We start from the raw sequence: 17702 nt of genomic DNA, 5'->3' as shown, positions 1-17702 counted from the left end.
ATAAATCATTATTCCAAATTCTTATAATTTGTTTTGATCTATCTTTTTCCGAACGAAATGTTGGTTCATGGATTTGATCACGTTATGCAAAGATTAAAAATATTTTTACTATTAATTTATTTTTTAGTTATTTAGAATATGGGTTCACGTGCGGATGCACGTGCTTTTTTGCTAATAATGATAAAAGAACGGAAGAACTTGACCAATTAAGAACAAAAACCGATGTTTACTGAGACAATAGCTACATACAACAGTCCATACATTCCACAACTTTTATATAACAAGTAACAACTTTACTTCAAGAGAAGAAAAGGTAAACACAGATTCAATATCAACACCAATTACAAGTATTAACAATGTAAAACAAGTTATATAATAAGATCGGGATATCTATAATTTATGAAGATTCGTCCAGTTCATGGAACATTTCATGCTAGTTGGCTACTGCAAAAATCATGAAATATCAAGTAAATATATGATTGATTAGTCAAACAGTGCAGAAAGTTTAATCGATTGAAAGTTCGAAACTGTGTTAATGATATGCTAACCTCAATCAACCTCGTGTGATTGATCATGCTCAACGAAATCTAAGGCGTCTTCCTTGGAGACAACATTAACACGGCTGACTCTGTTTTTGTGTGTCACACCGTAAATCTTGTCAGCGACTTTCACAAGCTCTGGACGAAAGGTCGTGGTTATGAACTGAGTGCCAGCCATGTCTGCCATTCGACGTACCATATCTAATCAAAAGAAGTTAAAGAAGCACAGAGAAGAAATTAACAATACCAATTGTTAAGTTAAAAAGACAATTACGCACTCAACACTATATGTAAAGGCATGGACAATACAGAACAAGAATCGAGAATTCAGTTGGATGGCAATGGAATGTATTTTTCGGATGGCAAAACTTATGATTCACATTAAATTTATTATTTGTTATTTGGAGTTCTTTGGCACTGGGCGCCTAACGACTGACTAGAAGTCAGAGGATTTTCTATCCCGTTAGCAAGTTTTTCATGGAAAATTCCAACAGAGCACCTCTACTACTTCATGAGTCGAAATATCGACAAGAAACTTCAAAAAGCAGCTCAGAGTGAAGGATACTTCCAACAGCAGTTCTGTACTGAGGATCAAGTGCAGCATCTATCTCATCAAAAAGATAAAATGGAGCTGGATCACATCGCTGAATGGCAAAAATTAAAGCCAATGCCACCACAGTCTTCTGACCTCCGGATAATTGTTTCATGGACTGAGTTTCCCCTTGCCCGGTAAAAGAAACCTACCACATATAGAGAGAGCAAGTGGGAAAATATCAGATCAGAAATCACATAAGAACTACACTAGCAAACAGCCAAGCACCATGTATTGTGTGAAGTTCTCTGAGATACCACATTCGGCATTTAAAGATGCTCCAGTTTACTTTCAGCTTCTCATTAAAATTGCATAAAAATAAGTGCGCGAGCTAAAAACCAGTACAATAAAAGATGGTCACTGGTGATGAAAATGAAGTTAAATGTGTTTTTTCTTTAGAACAAAATATTAGAAAGCCAAAGAAAATAAAAACATGCCTTCACTTTGACACCAATGTATTTCTCGATCCTCCCCTCTGCATCTGCAGGACGAGGATCATCATCATCTTGGTCATTATCAATGTCATCACTGTCCTGTAAATCCATCAAAAGTTTCTCATCAAGGTAGTGAAATATTGAAATTTAAAATGAAAAGAAGAGCAATTGCATCTTACAGTTGATTCCATCACCAAGCAGAACCTCATTAAGTTTCCCGATATTGATGCAAAAACCAATGATATATTGGCTCTCGGTAGTTAAGCGTTTGCTAGTTAGTTTGCTTTAGAAATAACTCAGATTATCATTACTGGTTCGTTAAGTTCTAACTTCTAATAACATATGCAAACCAAAGTAAAAGCTTGGTCCTTGGCAGTCAAATTACCTCCAATCATACAATGAAGTCAGAAGACCATAAAAATGAGGCAGTTTTACGTTTTAAATTTACACACTAACAAAAAATTATTGACCTATATCAAAGAGCACAAAAGATATCATCTACATCAACACATTTCATCAAATAGTCCTTCAAGACTCATGAGAATCAGGTAAACCATATTGTGAAAGAATATGAAAAGGAACAAATAAAAGATCACTAAAAATGCACCAAAGCTTATGACACAAACCTTTTTCTTCATCATAACCAAAAATCCATGACCTCCTTGCACGAGTTCCGAGAATACTTCACGGAAATGCTTAGCAACACCTTTAAATGTACGCTCAATTGATTCATCTTTTCTCATATCCAAAACTGATATAAGTTCTTTGATTTTCTACCAAAGGAGTGGGATTTGATATTAACATATAAGTACCTCCAGGTACATATGCTAAACAATATCAGAACTACAAGAAATAACAGTACCTCGTCACCCGCATTCAACTCAGCTTGTCTTCTTTGGAGCTCTTCTCGTTGCTCGGTAAAATTTACATATTGATCAAGTGCTTTTTTGTTTACATGGCTGAACTGCTGCAGTTGCTCATTACACTTGTGAAGCAGCTTATACAGCTCTTTAATGTTTTTCCGTTTGTAACTAAAATTCACATCAGACGAAGATAAATTATGAAACTGGTCCATAATGAGAGAAATAATACATATAATGGTTAGATTTTGACATAGCATGAAGAAGGGACAAAGAGAAAGATAACACGAGAATCACAAGCTTCTGTCATTATGCTTATAGTAAACCATTTTATGAAGAAAAGAACATATGATGGAAATAAATGATAAAGGGAATCATTATATCAACTCGGATTTAAGCATATTTTCTACTATTTCTAAATTTCCCCCCAACTTGACCATGAAAATATGAAGTTAAGTGTTTTAACTTGTACCAAAAAATTGTCTTGGGTCACATTGCACCATGATAAACCAAGATTAGAGGAACAGGTGAAGTCAAAGTTAGAGAAATTGGGAGCAGTCAGACAGAGATCTGATATCTCATCTTTTGCTGAGCCGCAAAAGAATAGCCAAATAGAGTCCAATCAGATAGACAGAATTCAGCTTTTCATCTTGAATTCAATAGTTTCCAAGAGAACTATAATTGTTGACATATTCCCTTCTGTCACAAATAAACGATGATTCATAACTTTATAAGATAAATACATGATATTTCCCTTAGATGATTGAATGCATAGTTCAGGATCTACTGTAGTAAAGTGTCTATCCGAAATCCAGAACTTTTTCACATAAGTTTTATCCTCTGACATGATCAAAGAAGTGTTAGTCGTTTCTCTAATAGTTTTACAAGAATGCCAGCAAATGTAACGTCAAAGCAAGAACATAGCCCCTTAACAATGTTCCATTTCAATCGAGGCTACAGAATTATGCACAATTGCAAATTACAATTTTCCCCATTAAATCTACATGTATTTTTGTCACCACAGGAAAAAAAAAGCTATTCATTTACCCCTTTTTCTCTATAAATATATCTTAAAGAATATTTTTCTACATAAAGTAGAAGAATAAAGGGAAAAATAATACGATTGTCAAAAAATTTCAAAAAATTGATCAAGTCTACATGAAACTTCACATTTCAAACATCGAACTCAAAAGCAGATCCATTAACAGTAATTACGAAATAAACCAAGGAATCCAACACATTTACAGGAAAGTAGTAAAACTTCAAAGATGAGGATTACATTTCAAACGCATCGGAAGATAGAGGACCCAGTTCCCGAATTTTCTTTGAGTACTCCTCTTGTTTGGCCAAATATATATTTTTCTTACTAAGTAGTTGCTCCAGTTCTTTTGCTTCATCCTGTAGAGTGGATTGGTACCTATCTTCCAAATTCTACAGTCAGAAGCACTGTATTAAAATCTCAACTGAGAGAAACCCAGGCACATACACATAGAGGAAAGCAGGTAATTAAGAGGTGGAGAAACCCTCCTAAAAAAATTGTCAGAAAACTACACCTGGATAAAATACTACCTTTAGATTTTCTTTCTCAACTTTAATCTCTTTCAATTTCCGATCCCTATCATCGATGCTATCAGACGCTCCTGCATAACATATTATACGTTGAGTTCGCGAAGCATGATTAAATTCAAATTAAAGTTTTCAAAAAGGAAATCTGTCCTCACTCTTCAGCTGTTGAGTCAGTTGATCAACTAATGACTTTGCATAGGCCAAGTCCTGACTTTTTAACTCAGCTTCTTCTTGTAACATATCGATCTCTCCCGATGATTTGACAGCCTCCAACTCTTCTTTCCGCCTAACTAGATTCGTAGATAGATTCATCTCAAGCTCATCTTTTCTTGTTTCAGTCTGTCAAAGGACACACGTTACAGAATCAACTATATGCCAAAGAAAACGTAATCAAGCACAAACTGTTTGTTTATGTACGCATTCATTTGCTAACCTCCATCCGAGAACTCCTGCAAGTGATTAGCTGCTCCTTAAGCTTAGTTATTTCAGGATTCAACCGAGAGAGCAAGTCTTTATCTTCAGGTGTCAAGTGATCAACAAGTTCTGTTCCCATTTCATCTTCTTTCATTGAAATATTAGCTCTATTCTGCTCTATTTGAGCTGATATACTGGTGAGTAACTTTTCCTGTAAATTTCAACCAACATAATGAATTATAATATTCATACTGTCTTATCACTAGTCATTTATAGATGTTGACGCACTTTCTTTTCAAGAGACTTAGAAATGGACTGCTTTTGCCTCTCAGCATTCATCGCATCCTGCCTAATCTGTTCAAGTACAGATTTCTCATGAGCCAGCTTGGCATCATTTCTCTGCTGCTCTCCCACCAGTTCATTGATTTTCTGGTCAATCTGTGGGACACATTCAGTGAAAACAAAAGGGCCAAACATTGCACAAACAGTAACGTGTAGGACCAATCATTGATAAATAACTAAAGAAGGAACAATAACTAAAAGATGCACAGACACTTTCCCAAGAAATTCCACAATTTAATATTTCTGGACAGAAATGCACAATACAAATTCACAATCACCCATGGTTTTCAATCGGTGGTGGTATGCTAGTACCTTCTTTGTTACATAAAAAACATGGTGACAGGATGTAGCACGTGCATGTTCTATGCATATCCACACATGCATGAGAATAACAACGTCCAGACAATAAAAATCTTTATTTATGATAGCAACCACAAATACAGAGATATACAACCCCACCCATAAACAAACTATAACAGGTCAAAAATGTCATCAATCGATATTTCAAGGTATCATTTATATACAAGACTAACTAGGAACACAAGGGAGCCAAACAATGGATGCATAACAAGAATGAATTGGTAATATGCTAGAAGGTGAAAGCTAAGAAGGATATCTTGAAGTTTGAATTTAACTTTCTCCAGTTCAACTTCCTTCATGTTAATCGACTTTGTATTTTCTCTAATGGTCTTCATGAATTTCAGTTTTGAACGCCTGTAGTCATAAAATCCCCCAGTCATGCCACCTTTTTTGTTTACTTGATCACCTGCATCAAATGATTTTGTGAAGATCCTGGCAAGAATAACCAAACAACAAAGAGGGTGAAATTCACACTAACCTTCTAAAGTGATGCAGTCCAGGCCATCTGTACGGGCAACCCTCGTAGCAACATCTAAATCACGGCAAATTACAGTCTTTGCAAACACCTGTAAATTAGAGGAAGAACAAAGTTAAATAAGATACGCCATAATTAGTAAACCTGACAAAAACCACGAGGCTTGTTGACAATAAGACATAAAATCAACATGCACGAATATTTTCTTAATTTGGAAAATGCTAGCGATGCCAAAGAGAAACTGATCATACTTCCAACCCCAGTACAAGTAGGTAGTGCCAACTTAGGTGACAAGAATCTCTCTCAATAAAGTCAAAAGCAGTTTGTTGGAAACATATAGTATTTTGGTATTTGTTATATTAGTAGTAGAAACGGCCAAAAGGGTTTAGCAAAATATGTTTTTGTTCCTTTAAATCTTACGATTTTATACGGTTAGAATTTAGTTGCTTAGGTTGTATATAAGCCTTTCTATTCTCTATAATTCTTCTCTGATTCATAAATGAAAATGAGTTTTTACACAAACTTCGGTACACTCGAACGTGGTACCAGATCTAAGGTTCTAGGCTTTACTTCCACAAAAAAAATTCCCATCCAAGTGCAATTCTGGAATCCGTTGCCTTGGGGAGTGCTTCTGGTATATACTCGTGAAACATTGGAAATTTTTGCTGCTTAGAGCTTCGGTTAGCTGCGATTCAGAGATTCAGCCGTAATTTTGCTGGAATTCATTGTTGTTGAAGTCAATTCGCAACCAAATTCAATGATCCACTGTACACCCACCCTTCCGACAACCCAGGTATGAACTTAGTCCATGAACAGTTGATTGGATTGAGAATTATGGAATCTGAAGTCGAGTTAAGTTAATAGCATTGTTTGCGAAGAATAAGCTTGGTTTTATCGAAGCCGTGTCTTAAGGATGTTTTTTGAGGTATTGTGTGTTCAACCGATGCTTCGGTGGCTTGGTCCGATTTGATAAGATCAATGGATCTAGAATATTTTCAATCCATCTAGATATAGGGCAGTTGAACCAAGGAAATAATACTGTTTCAGTGCACTACTGCAAACTTAAGCAACTCTGGATGAGAATGCTTCTTTAGTCACTCTTCTTTCATGTGAGTGGGCAACTGCCCGAAAGTATATGGAGCATGAGCACAACAGCAGTTGCTAAAGTTTTTAATGGGCCTAAATGATAGCTTTACATATATCAGGAGTCAAATACTTATGATGAATCCTCTGTCCACTATTGGTCAAGCCTTTTCCATTATCTCTCAAGAAGAGTCGCATGGGTCTTTGTCCTCTACGAATGTGCCAGCAGCTGTGTTTTACTCAGTAAAAGATAAGGGTGATAACTTGAAGAAGGGTGTGGTTCGATGTGATCACTGCAACTGGACAAGGCATACTAAGGCTACTTGTTACAAGTTGATAGGCTATCTACCCGGCCATAGATTTCATTAATCATGTAACAGAGGTGCTGCTAAGAACAAAGCAAGAATGGACTTGCTGCAGTGCAAATGGCTGATGGATGCAAGATAACAATTTGCCAACTGAGACTCATAGTTCTGCCCCTCTTTTCACTCCTGCTCAGCATGCTGATAGCTTGAAGCTATTATGATCAACTCACTTGCATTCTTCCAATGATGTTGTCGCAAACATGGCAGGTAACTTCTCTGAATCTGGTCCTACAGATTGGATAATCGATATGGGTGCTAATGAACACATGACTGGCAACTTATCATTGCTTCAAGGTGCCTAATCTTTAGCTGATCTTTCTAGTTCAGTACAATTTACGAATGGTAGCATCCTTTGCACTAGTCATATTGGATCCGTAGCCCTGTCCAATACAACCAATCTTTCTCAGGTCTTACATATTCCCAACTTTCATTTCCACCTTTGTATCGATTTCAAAATTCACAAAGTCTCAAAATTGTTTTGTTTATTGCTATCCACACTTCTGCCTCTTTCAAAACCTCAAGAGTGGGAAGCTCGTGGGGATTGGCGAGGAGAAGAATGGATTATACCATCTCACAACAAATTTAACCCAGAATCTTGCTCTACTGCTGTACATTCTTGGCCTCATACTTTGTCTCGATGTAGCACTATACATTTCCAGCATTCCGTTATTAATTGTAATTCTGTTAAGAATAATGTTTGGCGTCAACACTTAGGACATGTGTGATCACCTTGAATGCATTCATTGCCTTTTATATCAAAGGATCTATCTGTCACATTGTTCAATATGTCCTCAATCAAAACAAACTCGTGTGAGCTTTCTTAAAGCTAGTTTATCTAAATCTTTATCTCCATTTCAGCTTACACATGTAGATATTTGGGGTTGGTACACCTACATACAATGGGAAGCACTATTTCTAACAATTGTTGATGACTTTTCCAAAGGAACTTGGGTTTATCTCATTGCACTCAAAGGTAGAAGTCCTTAGGATCCTTACCCAATTCTTTGTCATGACAGAAAATCGATTTTCCCAACAAATTAAAGTCATTCGAACAAACAATGCAACTGACTTTTTTAAGTCTGCATGCAGTTCATTCTTTTCTGCCCTTGGTGTTATTCACCAAAGTTCCTACCCATACACACCTCAACAAAATGGGATGGTCGAGCGGAAACATCGGCATGTCCTCAACATAGCCAGATCTTTGAGATTTCAGTCCTCACTGGCTCTCAAACTTTGGGGCGGTTGTGTTCTAACAGCCGCTTGTCGTCTCTCTGACTAGGCTGCTTGTCCTATGTCTCGTCGTTCGCTCATGGGATACTGTGTTAAATTTCTCTGTTGTCCTGGAGAACCGAGAAGCAGAGCACTGTGTCACGATCTTCCGCCGACGCTTATCGAACAACGGCTACTGCCACATTAAGTTACTTGGATTGTTGGTCTTTTAACAGATATGAGAGTGAATTTAATGGGGCAGGCCACTTTGTATTGCGACAACCAAGCCGCATTACACACTGCCGCGAATCCCATGTACCATGAACGAACCAAGCACATTGAAATTGAATGCCGCTTGGTTCTTGAGAAGATTAAAACTGGTGTGATTTGGACAGCCCATATTTCGACAAATCTTCAACTTGCTGACATCTTTACTAAGAGCTTGAGGAAAGATCGACATATTTTCTTATTGACCAAGCTTGGTGTTCGAAATCTGCACCAATCTTGAGGGGTGTGTTTTATATATATATAGTATTTTGGTATTTGTTATATTAGTAGTAGAAACGGGTTTAGCAAAATACTTTTTTGTTCCTTTAAGTCTTACGGTTAGGATTGAGTAGCTTAGGCTGTATATAAACCATTCTATTCTCTGTAATTCTTCTGTGACTCATATGAAAGTGAGTTTTTACTCAAACTTCGGTGCACTCGAACACAGTTGTCTTTCACCAAAAGATAGTGGCTGGATAGTCGAAGAAACTTTATTCAAAGATCAATTTCAACTCACGCCACCTACCGTTGTACCAGTGCACTTAAGATTATAAAAAGTCAAAAAAGTTCTGGTATGAGGCCAACCTGAGCAAACGCAGAGTTATAATCCTGGGAGAACCTTAACTTCTTCAAAAGCGGTACCACATCAGAACTCTGTGGATAAGTAACATGTGGAGCTTGCACTCTGTTTAACGGGATGAATGTGACCCGACCGCCTTTCTGTGCGTTAAGGTGCCTAATTATCTTGGTTGATATTTCATCATTTTCAACCACCACGTGAAATAAGCTGAACAAAGAGGAACATATAATTGTAGGCTTGCCAAATGGAAAACATGCTTCCAAAAACTTAGAAGTCATGTGTAACAATGTGTTGCATGTTTCTTCTCTATTGATGTTCCTCTGGCGTACCATTAAGAGGAACAGGAAGAATAAATAGTTATGAACTGCAAAACTAAATCAAAGTATCTGTGTAGGTATAACAAAATTTGTTTTTACCTGTTTCCAGCAGTAACTTCAACTGCTGTAAAAAACTTTTCATCACAATCCAGCAACTCAAAAAGAGGGCCAAACACACCACCAATTTCATTCTCTCGACATATTCTTCTCACAGAATTCAGTCCTCTTCTTATATCCTGAGCGGGTTCAAATGGAGATAAAATTTAGATAGACGAAATATTAACGAAGGAATAGACTTAGGATGAGCATAGCAGAAGGGACTGAAAAGAGAGATAACTGTTAGACCAATATTAGGACTCAGACTCAACATGAGAGCTAAACCAAATTGGATACTCTATGGGGTAGGATAACCACCCCTCAAACTTTAAGCATCACTCTACAATTTCTCATAAAACTAAAAACTAATAAAAGATTGTATCAATAACACAATATTTATCCCCTGCAAGAAATGTCAGCGAAGATTTTACAATCAAATTTCTCCAGGAATCCAAAATAAAGTCACATAAAACCAAAACAGTAGCAACAGCAAAGAGTAAAATTTCCGAACTAAATATGCCTGTAGGCATCAGTCTCTCAAGCATTTAAATACAAGAAAAGGAAATATCATTCTGCAAACTTCACCAAGTACTGTATGACAACACAAAGGGAAGATTGTTATTCATAGACAGAACAAATACGAAGAAAACAATTCAGGTGATGAGACAAATCTTTCAGAATCTTTCGACTCAATTGTTCTTTTAGTACAAAGACGACCATATTGGAGACAAACATAAAAAAAAACCACAATCTTTATCTTACGTGACCATCAACAGAAATCCCCAACTCCTTCAAAATTACTTTTATGTTGATCCCTGGACATTATGATCGCCATAATTTTGTAATGCTCTCCCTATCTCCATTCTTCTCATGAGTCTGTTACATATACACTCACCCTACCCCGGACTCTAAGAGGATCCACTACATTTCCATCAGTAGATCAACATTTTAATCACTGCTGTCAACCTGACTGAAGTTAATCAACAACATGCTCATAAAAATACAATAATAGTAAGAGGAATACCAAGTTCAATAAGCTACATCTATGTTTTATTGTCAAATAAACTTCTGACATCAAGCACTCACACCAGGAGTCGCGTGATCAAGGCTTTTCTCTGCTTTCACAACCTCTGACTTGAGCTGTTCAATTTCAGCAGAAAGCTCACTCTCTCTTCCCCACAATGACCTTCATATTGTTAATAAGATTAGACTCACCGCACAAGGAAAAAGTAGAACATCTGGCAAAGAACAACCATAGAAATAATCATACTTTCGCTCGTCATGCAACTTGTCTCTCTCCACTTTGTAATGGTTGTAGCCTTGTCTATATCCAGAAATGAGAGATTCAAACTCAGCAGCTTCACTTTTTCTGCCCTTAATGTAGGCGTCTTGCTCTCTGATATCTTTTTCAAGCAGATCAATTTCATCCCTAAGTTTTCTCTCCTGAAGGATATAAATTTCAAATCTTGTTAATTTCCCTCGATACCGTGGAATACGCATTCTTAAGAAACAAAATAACTCCACTACAGAGTAAAAGGAAACAGAAGGCAGCAAATCAAAATATCAATCTAAAGTTTCACCCATGTCAATCGCCAAGCTCTCAAACCTTGTATGGTACAAATGATAATTTGAAGCTGGCCATAAAATGGAACAGTTTATACTGTAAATGTCATTGTCTTTTCAAACCAGACCAGAGAGTTATGATTTGTAATGTATATACGCATTGTCACTACTAATCAAGAAATTTCAGATTTGATAGGCTACTCAAACAAGTAAACTAATTAAAATTCTCTGACAAAATTTCCATATTTAATGTTCGGACAACGCCGAAATAGATCTTGACAACGATAACATTATTTGTACCAGACATTTCCCGGAAGATTGTACCCCATCTGCTAAAGTATTCCCATACTCGGAGGAAAAAGGCCCACAAACTGAAATGTCATAGCTGGATACTCAATACAGGCTCTTTTGTTCTCTAATTTTTCTCCAAAAACAGGATAGCTGGTAACACTCAATGAAGCCCCTAGATGGCATTGCAATTGCCAACATAGAGATTATTTTAAAAAAACCATGATGAGTCAGAAATGCAAGAATTGAACTTCCTGCAATAATATTTTTCTCATTCTTCCATAACATCTCTGTCAGCGTAGGATATATTATATGATTTGATGTAATCTTGTATTATGGTTAGATTATGCTTTGAACACAATTGATCATTATATTCAGATTTGTAGGGAACATATTACTAGATTTAGTTGATAAAAACTCTTGTATATATAGCCTCATAATTAATTGTAAAAATAAGAAAACATCATTCATCTTCATACTTTGTTAGATAAAATATCAGAAATTGGTATATTTGATTAAAAAGGACTATGTCTAGAATATAAGATTCCCAATATGAAATATAGATAACAATTTGGTTGAACAAAGGACAAAAACTGCAATTGGCTGTATTGCAAACACAGATTTGATTAACTCACATACAACATATCTCAGAAGGAAACTTGAGAAATAAATGAAACCTCAGCAATTCAAATTAGCCACCAAAAAGACATTATGAAATGTACTTCAAAATGTACCAAATCATCCAAAAGTCTCCATGAAACAATTTCAAGACAAATTTAGTAACAACAGTAAGGAAAGCACCTGTACACGGTTAGAAGATAAAACTTGTTCATAATCCTTAATTTCTTTTTGAAGCCACTGGTCACGAGCGGTTTTACTTGCAAACTGGGTAGCACGGCCCTGTTTCTGATACAGAATGCTAAGCTTCTTTTCACGTTCCATAATACTACATAAAACGAAATAAATATTAAAATAGAAATTATACACCAACCTAGAAATACACTTATGTACAATAATATGGACAAACTAAATACTAAGTCATGAGAAAGTGTTGAAGTACAAAGAAGGTTATCCTTCCACTGTACATCCTCTAGGAATGAAACAGCTAGCGAAACAACAATCACGCAGCCTCTTCCTCTAAATGCCGCTTCAGAATATGCGGAATAGATGGGAAAATGTTTTTAGAAAAAGTGCATGGGAAGAGTAAAATATGATTTACGAGGACAAGTTACAAATTTCTTGTGTGTTGATTTGATTTTAAATCTGAATGCGTCCTTAATGTATAAAGTAAAATGAATAGAAAAGTAACATGTCCAAGCCATGGAAAAGGGGTGAGATTCAAATTGTCCCCTTCCCAGCCTGTCAGTGCCAACCTGAGGAAGGAGAAAGATACATACAAGAAACATAACATAATATCCTAGCTGTATTGTTGCCATAGTTTATTAACATAATCTTGAAAATACATCCGTACAAGGATAAAAAACTGTATCGAAATTCAGATTAAACTCAACTAACTTCAAGAAGATTGGGAACAACTATTTCTAGCCTCACTCATTTACACCACACAACCAGAAAGTTGCAAGAGGTGTCCCAGAATACAATTGTACTTGAGAATAAACTCACAAAGGACGCCCACATAGATAACCTTAAACTTTGATGTAAAAACTTCCTTTCCTTCCAGGAGCAACCAAAAATTAAAAATTCAACTAATCAGACAGGCAGACACTATAATATCACTTGGATGAAAAATCAAAATTTGCTTGCTGCTTTTGTAAATCCAGATTAGAGAGACATCAAATAGATGATGGAACAAGTTAAACATTTATGAATACATGGAAAAGTAATAACAAACCCTCGAGTCAACTTCTCCTCCTGCCCAACTTGGTTCTCATACTGCTCGTTGATTGTTTTGAGCTCGGCGTAAGATCCTTGAATTTCTTTATCCAAAAGTACAAGCTGTTTCACAGCATCCTCCTGTAATACAAATATTAAAAGATTTCACTAAGTTATAACTTCATTCTAAATACATCCTCCGAGAAATCAGAAATTAATGAGACTCCAGTTTCAACAGCACCTTGGCTTTAATATTCCCCTGGATCTTCTCTTGCAGGTCTCTGTCATCAAGCTCAAGTTTTGCTCGCTTTTTAATAGCTTCTGTCCTTTGTTTCTCTATTGCTTCTTTTTCTCTGCTTAGAATCTGAGCTTCTTTAGTCAGATCCTTCAGCGACTTGTCCAACACTTTTGACCTTTCATGGGCATTTGAAACACTATTAAACATCTTGGCAGATGTTTCAGAAACAATGTTTCGAGCCTCTTCTATCTGAAAGTCGAGTAAGGGGCAAAATGACATAAACTGGCAAGACAAGGCAAAGGGAGCTGACAGTGTAGCAATTCACATACATCTTTATCCGTTTCTTATAAAAAAAAAATTCACATACATCTTTCAACAATAAACTTTACTCGGATTAAATGATTTACAGAGAGGACAAGCACGTAGTAAATGATGTCTTGTCATGTGGTCATGACAATTGGTGATGTGAATAGAATTTTTACACATTTGGAATCAAACACACTTTTACACCTTATGAAATCAGTGAGTAAATAAATTGTATCAGTCAGTTAAGTCGGGTGTACAACCACAAAAGGATATAGTACTTATTTACTTAAAATCTTGTTTGCTAATAAATTGTATCACTCAGAAACTGAAGCTTAAGTCAGGGCTGGACTCTGTTTATGCACCAGTCTTCTACACTTCCACAGTTTTCTTGAACAGGTGCAGTATGTAAGGATCTCAGTAGATTTAAATATTGGTCTATATTTTCCAATAAGAACCAATTTCTTTGACCAAAAACAAACAAAAGATAAAATGTGCATTTAAGAAAGTAGGAATACTCATGAAGTAAAATAGTAAATTTACAATAAAAGGATTCATAAGTAGAGTGTGCTATAAAGTAATAGTTTATTCCGTTGTCCCATAGCCAGGTTCTACTCAAACAAATTTCCATGGTTCAGAAAATCAAAAGTCTTCTTTTTGGAAGGAGGGAGAAATATATAGAATTTACAAGATTTTTTCAGATAATGACTGGCAAATAAGTAATTGAGAAGCTCAAGGTTACTAATTTTGCGTGGTAAGAACTAAGAAGAATAATTCTGGACACTGAATATCTGTTATGGGACATAAAAAATACCCTTTAACATACCACAATCACAATGCAATGATTTCTTATTGGGATAAATAAATCTCAATTCCCTTTAAAAGGAAAGAAGACTGCAAGAATGTAAAATAACAAACCTCCACCAATTTCTGCTTGGCATCATGAAGTTCCTTGTCATAAATAGTGTATTCTAGAGATTTTCGCTGCTTATCAAGTTGCTGGTATTTTTTTAATTCCTCTTTTTCTTCATCAAGTTCCCGGAGTCTGTCATCCAAGTATTGGACAACCTGAATAATTTGCTTTTTCTTATTACCTGTAGCAAAAAACTGTTAGACAGAAATAAAAAGATAATTCAAGAATAAATAAAGAAACACCTGCCTGTTTCCTGCATGATTTTCAAACTTTCACGTCTTCTCTCCTCGTAAACTCGAGTTCCACCAATTTCTTTCAGCAGATCCAGTCTCTCTGAATCCTTCATCAATGTTAGAGACGCTATCTGCAAAAAAAGCATAACAGTTCGTGAAACCTGCAACAAGCAAAAGAAAGGAAAACAAGAAGCAAAAATTTCCAGACCTTTCCCTGCTGCACAACATAATACGGATTAGAACGAGAGAATCCAGCACTTTCCAGCAGATTCATGACTTCTGTCTTCCTGAAAGCCACAAACAATCACACATCCGATCATCATAGAGGATGAATTTGGAAGTAAGGGAACAATGATCAGGCACAATATAAACATATCCACGTGGGGAATCAAATTGATACACACGTTATATGTTTTCCATCCAAGAAATATTCATCTTTTTTAACACCAATAGTTCTCCTCAGACGTACTTCCTCCTTGTCAACCTGTAAAAGAAAATTTAAAAAAAAAGAAAAAGAAAAGAAAACAACCTTAAACAAGTTGTTTTATGAATCTGAGAACAGCCCAACAAACCAAACCAGATGTAAATATTGAAAAGCCACATGTGCTTGACAAAACATACAGTGCTTCTCTGTACACCCAAAAAACAGTTAGCCTTCGTAGTTTTGCATGCAAATACCAACAAACCACAAATAAATAAACTACAGGGTACGATCAAAGCCTAAAATAAAATTTGAAAAATCTGGCCCTCAGCCCTAACAAGAGAGTTCCATTAGTTCCACAAGTAGTTCATAGAATATACGGGCAGCACAAGTACATATCCAAAATCCAGGGGACCCCAAAATAATATTATTGACGTGTGTAACTAAATTTGAAGGAATGCAGTGATGATATATACCTTCTCAGTACCAGCACTACACACATTTGATCGCGAGTGACAATTTTTATTTGCGGTAAATTTGTTGGTTTAGGTCTATTTGGTTACGTAACTAAAAAGAAACACTTCTGCAAATTTACCCATGAGGGTTTAACTAAAACAGATGCAATTCTCATAACAAATTTCATCATGCGAGCAATTCTAGTAAGATGTCTATGAATCATATGATCATTACTGGAATACGGTTGTCAGAGTTATCGAACACGATCTCCACAAACGCAGATAATAATTGGTGGCCTGCACCTTCCTGCACAGCCAGAAAAGTAGGAGCATTTATTGCCTCAGAAACTAGGTAGAATAATAAGGGAAACTGCAGAGAACAACTTACATGAAGCAACGCTTGCCTTTCTTCGCTGCGTAGGTTATGAAATAAATCGCTTATCACAAAGCGTATTGCTGAAAATATAAGTTCATTTGGCATTAGATTCAGTACTAAAAAGAAAATATCAGGAGATAATATTTCAAAATGAAAGTACCATGGAAAAAGTTAGATTTGCCAGATCCGTTAGCACCAACTGCAGAACATAATATTCAATTCAATGAACAACTACTTCTCTAGTACTCAACGTTCTCAATCCAGACAAGTGTATTGGTAAGAAAATAAACCGAAAATTCAAAAAAAGGTGGAAATTAAACTGATATACCAACACAGTTGACTTTGGGACTGAATGTTTCAGTGGCAACTTGCTCCCGGTAACTCTTAAACCCTTCTATTACAACCTAGAACGTAAGTATGGCATGCACGTAAGTGAGCAAGAATGCATAACACGATAGTAAAAGTAATCGATTGGGATGGTTGGGTGCTTAGTTACCTGCTTTATGTACATGGTGATGTTGAGAATCCAAAACGTTTGCAACACGTCTGCGATATAAGAAACGAAATAAAAAATTTAAAAAAACTAAATTAATTAAAATTCAAATCCATACACCACTTCATCCACAAATGAAAATGAACAACTATGCTCTGAAGAAACATAGCCAAAAAAAGATGCATCATAAATTCAAAAAAAAAAGCTACATAAAGAAGTGAGTAAATAAATCAAAATAGAGGTTAGACAACCAACCCACAAAGCTTGAACAGTCGGGAGATGATAAAAGTGCAGATTAACTCCAGTGAAGATAAATAGAGCCAGCAAAACCCTAGTAATTTTGGGTTTTACGGAATCTGGAACAGGAAAGAATCAGTAGAGAAAATTTACGAGTCTGAAAACTTGTAATCACTTCCCACTCACCAGTTTAAGGCGCTGATTTTGAGCTTTGTTGAATTCAATGGCTTCCGCTGTACTGAAAATGGAGGGAATTGAATTGACGAGCTGCGAGATTTTATGACACGAGTCTTCCCGGTTTCTTTTTCGACTATTTTGTTGCATTTTAGGAAAAATAATAATTAATAATTACAATATTACATGTTATTTGCAGTTTTTTTGCATTTTATTTATTATTTTCAACTTAAATATTTTATTTTTTTTATTACAAGTAATGTTACTGTTTATACAATTAGAATTAGAATTAGAATTATGTTGTGTCTCCTTTTGTTTACTCATATATATTCCAAGTATTAAATGGTATCAGAGTCATATTATTAGTTTTGGTTTATGATTTAGCACTTTTTCATCTCAATGAATATATTTGGAACGAAAAGAAACTGTTCAAAACAGTTTAAATGAAGAATATGATTACCAGAAAATTTAAATTTGTTAAATAAATGAATTGTTCTTAAAATAGAACATAAAATGGTCTATAAATTAAGAATCTTTGAAAAAATTAGTTTTAAACAAATTGTTGAGACTACAGAATAATCTGTACCTCTTCATAGTGGAGAAATGGCATTTTAGGCGTTTGTGGGTGATTTTTTATGAATTTATTTTCTGTGTTGGACCTCGTTAAATCATTTGT

The 17702-nt window shown here is 35.7% G+C and overlaps 1 protein-coding gene across 1 annotated transcript; it reads right to left on the bottom strand.

Annotated features, from left to right (window-relative positions):
- Positions 1-206: 206 nt before the first annotated feature.
- Positions 207-17175, bottom strand: LOC142539242 (structural maintenance of chromosomes protein 3). The gene is made up of 30 exons (XM_075644541.1): positions 17039-17175; positions 16619-16668; positions 16451-16526; positions 16283-16321; positions 16135-16202; positions 15982-16053; positions 15275-15354; positions 15079-15157; positions 14884-15001; positions 14643-14818; positions 13425-13670; positions 13203-13324; positions 12152-12296; positions 10770-10942; positions 10586-10685; positions 9503-9639; positions 9092-9293; positions 5586-5673; positions 5317-5513; positions 4694-4834; positions 4425-4616; positions 4147-4330; positions 3995-4065; positions 3705-3856; positions 2428-2596; positions 2192-2338; positions 1569-1664; positions 1105-1279; positions 549-740; positions 207-444 (listed from the first exon to the last, which is right to left on the bottom strand). The coding sequence occupies exons 2-29, from the start codon at positions 16631-16633 to the stop codon at positions 550-552; spliced, it is 3651 nt and encodes a 1216-aa protein (XP_075500656.1). The 5' UTR covers positions 16634-16668; positions 17039-17175; the 3' UTR covers positions 207-444; position 549.
- Positions 17176-17702: the final 527 nt, after the last annotated feature.

This window comes from Primulina tabacum, chromosome 3 (assembly GCF_025594145.1).
Source record: "Primulina tabacum isolate GXHZ01 chromosome 3, ASM2559414v2, whole genome shotgun sequence".
In the NCBI taxonomy this organism is placed as follows: Eukaryota; Viridiplantae; Streptophyta; class Magnoliopsida; order Lamiales; family Gesneriaceae; genus Primulina; species Primulina tabacum.
The sequence above is the reverse complement of the archived record's forward strand: the minus strand, read 5'-3'. Positions and strand labels throughout refer to the sequence as shown.